The sequence below is a fragment of the Sitodiplosis mosellana genome, unplaced genomic scaffold (assembly GCF_009176505.1).
Source record: "Sitodiplosis mosellana isolate CC-2019 unplaced genomic scaffold, AAFC_SMos_1.0 Smas_scaffold_5052, whole genome shotgun sequence".
NCBI classification, from domain to species: domain Eukaryota; kingdom Metazoa; phylum Arthropoda; class Insecta; order Diptera; family Cecidomyiidae; genus Sitodiplosis; species Sitodiplosis mosellana.
Window position 1 is genome coordinate 1 of NW_022600294.1, and position 8,800 is coordinate 8,800.

An 8,800-nucleotide genomic window follows, 5' to 3' on the forward strand; every position below is an offset into this window, starting at 1 on the left:
TTTAACAAATTATTTTTCATTTCATAATTAGCTCCTTTACTGAGTAGAAGTTCAGCGACATTCTTTTGATCTGAAAAATAATTTTGACCGATAAATAAGATCAAATCAATCTTTTATTTAGTGAAAAATAAACTCATAAAATCTCATTGACAGCATTTTTAAGGTGTAGAACCGTATATGGACACCATTCCGGAGCACAGCAATTGTTGTAACATAAATGATTAATTGTTGTAAAATGATATACAATTTGTTGTATGAATGACGTGTGCGAATCGCTCACGGCAGGGCATACCAGCGTTTGACCAATTTGGCTGACCAAGCAGCAACCGGTATCGCTGCATACGAGCATACTCGCACTAATCATTTGCTTTTTTACTTTCCTTGATTAAAGACCAAATGACAAAAACCGAACCGTGAGCATTTTAAATACAACACAATCGTGTTATCGACGATTCCACACCAAGTATAACAAAAAGTGGATTTGACCTCTCCGATTTCGCTCAAACTTGGTGTATAAACTTGCTATGACCAAAAACTCGCAAAGTCAAAAAATTGGATAATAGATGGGGCAACAAAAAATTCTTCGACGACCACCCCATCCGGGCCCATTCAGGCTCAGAAAAGTGGGTTCAAAGTATAAAAATTGAAAAAAGTCAGATAGATATGGAAGAAAAAATGGTTTTTCTTGCTTAAAAGTCGGCCCACCGAAGCGAATTTACCGGAGAGAAATTACTACTTCCTACTTTTTTTCAGAATAAAGTTCTGGGAGGTCAAGATTTGCCATTTTTCATGGTTTTTCGACTATATAATTTTTTTTTCACACCGAATAGGTGGTTTGACGCTGGTAATGTGTTCTGATGGAATGCTCAGCCAATGATAAAATTTGCCTATGTTTTTATATGGAGCACATGTTTATGCTATATTTAAGCGACATCTCGACGGTACACGCTGAACTATGAAACTTCTTTATAAATATACTGCCAACTATCAATGACAGCAACCAATGACAGCAACAATAGAACGTATTTGTATTGCAAAATACTTCCACCTTGCAGATGGCGCCAAACCAAACGTCATTCTAGTCATTTTTCTCATTGGCTCAGCAGACACTCTAGAGAATCGAAAAATACCAATTGTTGGGGCTTCCTTTCCCTTTGGAAGGGCAGGGTAGACTAAAAAATTCGAAAAATTACCAAAAATCAATATTTTACAGCAATAACAGGGATAATATTCGGAAAGCTCGCAAAAATCCTAGGTACGCGTCGAACATTCCAACTACATAAAACCGCCTCTTCTGTCTCAAATTGAGGTCGATAGTTCAAAAAATCGTGCTCCTGTAAGTATTCAATCATTTTTAACTGCTTCTAAGGCACCAGCGCAGATGCGGTGTGTTTCTATAATGTAGCACCTGGTCTCTAGTTTTATTTGGCACTTGAGTCCTCGCTTCGCTCGGCTCCGGCGCTATCATGTTCACCCAAAGTCACATTGGTAGTTGATGAACGAATGATCACTTGGTAGTTATCAGAAGGCATTTAATCTTAAGATGTCTTGAACAATTTAACCAACTCATTATGTTCGTCAAACATCTTTCGTAGTCCTCATATTATTTCTGCCCTTGAACTTTGAAAGTAAGCATGAAACCTGCATACTGTTGGACTGGAAGGTTACAGTTTAGGCGATGTTTTTGGAGATTGCCTTACATTTTGCCAAAACTCAATTCCTCTATCGAAGCATTTGTCGTACAGCGATAATTTGTGACTACGAAATCGGTTAACTTTTCAATTCTATGGGCGCTGCCATATTGAAAATTTACGTGCGATATGGTGCACGCACTCAATAGTTCCACTTATTTTAATAAGGAATCTCTATAGGTGGCGCTGCCACATCGTCATTGACATCGAGTCAAATATTATCAAATATAATAACATTGTTTATATAGGCTTTTATCGCAGCACGGCATTTGTGAGCTCCAATGTTCTATTTACTGTATGAAGAGTCCAAAAAACGATTGATAAGCCATTTTCTGTTTCACCGCATAATTTTTTCTCGCATTGGAGAAAACAATACATTTTCTTCATTTCAAAATGAGTACATTGTCGTGACGTGAACAACAATGAACATTTAAAAACCATCAATACCTTTCTGTGTCTGGTCGTTTTTAAATCAGTGATTCAAGCTTACACAATTCTCCAAGCTACTTTATCTTGAAACAATCTACGTGTGTCTTTTCCTCCTTTTAAATCTCTTTCATTCAAAACAAATTTCACTCATGTATTGTTTGTCCTGACGCGAATTATGAATTTTTTCATTTTATTCATTTTTACATGAAATAAAATCTCTTTTACAATAAAACACATATAATATTTCATTGGCATCAATCCACATTAATGTACGTTGTATCGAAGAACAATTTAAAAAAATTTCCTTCAAACGTTTGAAAATTCAATTCGAAAATCAAAACTGCATTAATAAGATCCTTCTTGAGGCCGCGCGAAATCAAACGGAAAGCATAACAATAAATCCATGTATTAAAAATAGGAGAGATAACTGGCTACAAACACACAGACACACATTCAGTTTTATATATATAGATAAAAAGAATTACATTGGTAATCCCGAACTTTTCCGTACCGTTGGCCTGCGTTGTCTGTTGGTACTTTAGTTATTTTTTGTGAATTTTCTTGAAATAAAGGCAGTGAAAATATAATAATGAAAATAAAGTGAAAAATCGGTCACTTTAACTAAAACTTCGACAATTTTGTATGAGAGGTACCCGGAAACTGATTCTCATTGGCTTTAAACTTTCAGAAGTTTCATTTTTGGAGAAACAAATAAGATTCTGAACGTTTCATGTTGATCGCATTTGCAGAAGTTTGGTTTTGGGCCCTCAATTTTTTCCAAGAATAAAAAGAATTACATGAATGAATTTTGTTGATTGGGAATTTGGTCTTTGGGAATTTTTTTTTGGGAATTTTTTTTTGGGAATTTTTTTGGGAATTTTGGATTGGGAATTTTGTTGATTGGGATTTTTTTTTTGGGAATTTAATCCCAGAACCGTGAAAATATAATAATGAAAATAAAGTGAAAAATCGGTCACTTTAACTTAAACTTCGGCAATTTTGTATGAGAGGTACCCGTAAACCGATTCTCATTGGCTTTAAACTTTCTGAGGTTTCATTTTTTGGAGAAAAAATAAGATTCTGAAAGTTTCATGTTGATCGCATTTGCAGAAGTTTGGTTTTTGGCCCTCAATTTTTTCCAAGAAAATTTCGACAAAAATTGAGGACAAAAAATCAAACTTCCGCAAATGCGATCAACATGAAACTTGCAGAATCTTATTTTTTCTCCAAAAAATGAAACCTCAGAAAGTTTGATGCCAATCAGAATCGATTAACGGGTATCTCCCATACAAAATTGTTCACAAATCGGTAATTTTAGGTACCCGTAAATCGATTCCGATTGGTTTCAAAATGTCAGAATCTTATTTTTCTCTCAAAAAATGAATTCCCAGAATGTTTGAAGCCAATCGGACACGATTTGCAGGTACCTACCATACAAAAGTGTCAATTTTTTGAGGTTTTTCTTAGGGCAAGGACCTTAGGATCAAATCGAAAATGGCTCATCTTCGAACTTAAACTAAGTTTTTTAGATACAAAACTTTTGGCATTTCCAGATTTCGATTATCTCAATTATTTTTTGAGTTATCGTGTTAACAAACACCAACGACAACGACAACGACGACAACGACGACAACGACGACGACGACGACGACGACGACGACGACGACGACGACGACGACGACGACGACGACGGCACACGAACGGAAAAGTGTCTCAAAAAGTGGTTTTCTACGCATTTCATGAGTTTTTATGATGATCTAAGCTAATTTTGCGAAAAAAGTTTTCGGGACCAATTCCTATACTTTCCCTTGACATGGTGTGTACGGAAAAGTAATATAACAGGTTTCACTTATATGGCACAGAATTGGCATTACACAGCAAAAAATAAAAGTCTACATCTGGGTGTTTTTTCAGCTAAAGACTCATTCAGCCGATATTTCTGCTAGTACCTCGAGCTACAGGCGAAATTCCGCTTATAATCTAGTCGGTATTTCGTCTGAAACTCCGTTTGCTAGGCAAAATATAGGACTGGGCCATACCAGTCGAAATTCCGCCTAAATGTAGACATTTATTTTTGACTGTGTAGGGAGGTAATATTGACGAAAAAGGGTGAAAAAATCGCACAATCACACCACAACTCCCCAAATCATGGCAGTGCACCTACTTTTTGACCAGAAACGATTGCATTTTCGAATTTCCCGTCAAAACGTAGTCTAAGAAGGATCGGTCCAAAATTTGTTTTGAACTTTACGATGAAAAAATCAATCGTTTATTCAATGAAAATCAATATTCAACATTACCATTGAAAGCAGCCAAATGAAGAGGTGTATCCTTGGAATTATTTTCAATATTAACCTCAGCTCCATCGTCGATGAGTTCTTGAGCTTCCTTCACATTACCTGAAAAATAAAGAAGTAGATTGAACAAAGCATTTTTTAAAAACACAAATACTTGAAATTACCAGTCTGAGCAGCGTCATGCAAAGCTGCCTTTCCATATATGTCTTTTTCGTTTACTAAAAGTTAATAAAATAGAAGATCAGTGAAGTGAATCGAAAGAAAATGTTGCGTACAGTGACGCAGTGTCAAGGTTTAAATTTTCTTATCCGCTCGATAGAGCCTCCATAGATTGAATCGAAAGAGTTTTTCAAAAGAGAATCTTTGCGAAAATTTTCAATATTCTGCTACAAATTACGGCTGTAAACTATATTCAAATGATTGGTTTTGATTTATATTTTAATACTATGAAGAAAAAAAAACTAAAAAAATTTATTTGTATTAAATTTTATTGAAATTATTGATTTCATTAAAACGATCATTTTGACAATCGTATAAATGTCAAGTATGGCATGAAGTTGCAGTGTATGGTGAAATGTCACAAATCATTGTACGACGATTGTCAAAATATGGATCAAACGAAATCAATTATTTTAATAAAATTTAAAACAAATCAATTTTTTTCTTAATAGTATTAAAATATTGGGTGTAGAAATAAGTTTTAAAGGATTTTTGCCAGATGGCGGAACTTGTATTATATCGCATCTGGCCATACTGTAACTATATTCACGTTCAAGCTACGTCAAGTGACACTACTTTTCAGTATGTGTCAAATTGCCAAAGTGTAAACAACATAATTTTTTTCGCCTTCAATCATGTCAACATACGTGCCAAATAAACAGCATTTCAGGGAAGTTTTGCTTTTCTTCTATAATTCGAAGAAAAAGCGGATATCCTTGCATCAAGTGTGCACTAATAATGAAGATTGAACCATTCTCGATAGAGTCAAGCAGAAAAAACCATTCTTAGATCGCTGCTCCTTGTCACTATAGAGGGTGCTGTAAGTTCATCACTAAAAAATGCATTTTTTTCATTTTTGGGGGCTGGAGGGGGGGAAGGGGTGGCGTAAATTTATCAAAATAATAGAATTACTCGTTCCTAATAATAATCAATCGGCACATATCAATTATTGACAGCAGAACCACAAAAATTTGACCCATGACACAAAAAAGTCGTTTTTTCGCGAAAAATGGATCAGTGACATTTCATAGAACAAATCAAATATTTCTAAGGACGGCTTCGGACGGGACCGGCTTGGTCAGCCCGCGAACTCTGCAGACCTTGCTCCTTCTGACTACTACCTTTTCCGTTCGATGCAAATGGCCCTGTCCGAAGTACGCTTTCGAAATGTTGAAGAAGTGCGAAAATGGGTTGATGACTACATAACCTCAAAAGACGAGGACTTCTTCAAACGAGGAATCCACAAGTTGCCCGGTAGATGGCTAGGGGTCATAGCTAACGATGGCCAATACATTGGTTAATGTACTCATTCATTTTATTTTGAAATAAATGTATCTTTTCATAAAAAAATCCTTTAAAACTTATTTCTACACCCAATATAAATCAAAACCAATCATATGAATATAGTTTACAGCCGTAATTTGTAGCAGAATATTGAAAATTTTCGCAAAGATTCTTTTGAAAGAGTCTCTTTTGAAAAACTCTTTCAATTCAATCGATGGAGGCTCTATCGAGCGGATGGGAAAAATTGAACCCTGCGCAGTGTGCTGTGTGAGTGAAACTTGATAAAGAAATGGAGCTTCAATCTTACCGTTTCCCCCAGATGGTGCTCCACTCACATCCACGATCAGGAACTGTGGAAATAAAACAAAGTGATTAAATTGGAATGGAACAATGGATGAGACTGTAATCGCCCATTCCACACGAAATCAATCAAAATTCACATGGGTTCTCAGAATTGGCTGAAACTTTGCACGAATGTTGGGTTTGACAAAAAACTCAGAACGCCATTTTCGAAAAAATCGATTTTTCGACGATCTGTACGGACCCACCAGTAATAGATACCGGGCTGAAATTTTGGCGTTCTGAGTTTTTTGTCAAACCCAACATTCGTGCAAAGTTTCAGCCAATTCTGAGAACCCATGTGAATTTTGATTGATTTCGTGTGGAATGGGCGTAATGGTTTTCAACTGTTTTTCATTTGGCTCATTTAATTTTGATCCTCAAATTTCGAAAATGATCAGAAACTTTTTTTATTAATTTGATCAGAAACAAACCTAATTTGATCAGAAAAATTTGGACATTAGCCGATTGTTTTTCATTCGATTTTTGCAGTGGAAGATGTTTTTCAATTGAAAAACTTTAAAATGGACATTTTTTCATTAATGAAATGAGTTTCGAAAAAATTATCACAAATTGTCGACAAAAAGATTCAAACGAAAAAGATTCGATCCAAAATTTTTGTCGTCTCACCTCCGATACCACCAAGCCAACGAGCAGCAGTGTGAAAGATCTTTGACCCAGCATTTTTCCAGCTTCGAACTATCAAAAGTGTACTGTGAACGTGTCAATTGAAGAAAATTGACGAACTGTTTGATTGACAAACGAATCGAGCGCATCTTCTTATATACTTTTCAAGTATGGTCACGTCAGCAATACATTAATGATATAATTCAATCCACATACAAAGACAATTCCAATTGAAGCTCACAAAATATTATCGCACACATTTTTCAAGAATACAATGTCAAACAATTGATGGAATTACAATTCCACCTGTGCACGTGTCGATAATTTTGCGCTCCACATCATATGAATCGCATCGAAAATGCTAGATGTTTACATTCAGTCCTTCACTACCTTCAATATGGTTTGAAAAATAATCCAATTGGATCATGAAAAAAATATTATCGCACACATTTTTCAAGAAAACAATGGCAAACAATTGGTGGGACTACAATTCCACCTGTGCACGTGTCGATAATTTTGCGTTCCACATCATAAGACGCCCATAGAATGAAAAAAGAACTTCTGAAATCTTTGCCGTAAAATGAAATGAAAAAAAACTTAAAGCAAAAAAGAAACAAATGAAGTTGCGAGCAAAAGTGGATAAATCCAATTGGGCAGATATTTTCTATTTTGGCCGGACATTATTCTAAATTGGGAAGAAATAAATTGAAATTATGCCCGATATTACATTCCGATTTGGGCAGGGTTTTTTACCGAAATGGTTAGAAAAAAATCCAATCTGATCAGATTCTAAAAATGTCATAGATTTTATCTGAATTGAACAGATATTTTTTCCAATAATGTCAGAAATAAATCGTCTAAAATGTACCAATGGAGTCCGATTTGTACAGATATTTTTCTGAAACGTACAGATAACAGTCTAATTTGATCGGAATACAGTCTAATTTGGTCCTAAAAATATTCCGAATTAGTCATACTTTGCTCTACTAAAATCAGATATGTTTCTATTTAGGGCCGATACTTTTCCAATTCGTCATACTTTGCTCTATTCCGGTCGATATTTCTCAACTAAAATCAGATATGTTTCTTTTTAGGGCCGATATTTTTCAATTTTCAAAAAAACATGGACATTTATGTTTACATTTGACCCAGTGATTGAAATAAGAAATTTTCAGAGCTACCGGTTACAAAGAATAAGTTATTCTATTATAAATTCCAGCGCCATAATGTCAGGGGAAGTTAAGCACCAACCTTCTTTTGAAAAATATGTTGTTGTCTTATGTTTTCTTTGAAGAACAATTTCTTCATAAAAATTATATGAAACTTCACCTTCTTGCGTGTAGTGATTCAAATTATGAAACAACTACAACTCAGAGTGAAGCTATGAAATACCGGAGGAGATAACAGTGATAATTGATAAGAGCTATCACGGTCCTTATCTCCTTACTGATAAGAGATAAGTGATGACTATCTACAGCAAAATTGTAGGTTTCAACGAGATCTAAAACTTTGTTGAACAAAGTTCTGCTCCATCGCATATGGGGTACGAGTTATGAGAGAAAAACCTACAAAACGCAAAAAATCCATATAAATGTATGGAAAAATATCAATTTTCCCAATGTTCATTCAGAGATGTATTTATGCCAAAGTGAGGGGTTTTATCAAAAACTAATGTTTGGGAGGTATAGCTAATTTTCGACGAGGAATCCAAAAATGCAATTATTCTGGGGCTGAGGGGTGAGGTTTACCCACTTTGGGGTAGTTTTGTACTTTTTCACATTTTGACCCCTGCCCTTCGAACTGGGGCAACATGGGGGGCCAACACTATGTGCCAATGGAATCTATAGGATCAGGCGCAACTTTCGTCGGATATAACCTATTTACCCATTTGAGTTTTAAGGGGTGAAAAATGCG

At 35.3% G+C, this 8,800-nt stretch overlaps 1 protein-coding gene across 1 annotated transcript; it reads right to left on the reverse strand.

Annotated features, from left to right (window-relative positions):
• Positions 1-6: 6 nt before the first annotated feature.
• On the reverse strand, positions 7-7,352 carry LOC129572470 (uncharacterized; the record flags this gene model as incomplete). Its single annotated transcript, XM_055452434.1, has 6 exons — positions 7,277-7,352; positions 6,890-6,958; positions 6,228-6,270; positions 4,582-4,635; positions 4,421-4,519; positions 7-70 (listed from the first exon to the last, which is right to left on the reverse strand). Coding segments are annotated over exons 2-6 (314 nt in total), but the record flags the coding sequence as incomplete, so codon positions are not given.
• Between the last annotated feature and the right edge of the window lie 1,448 nt (positions 7,353-8,800).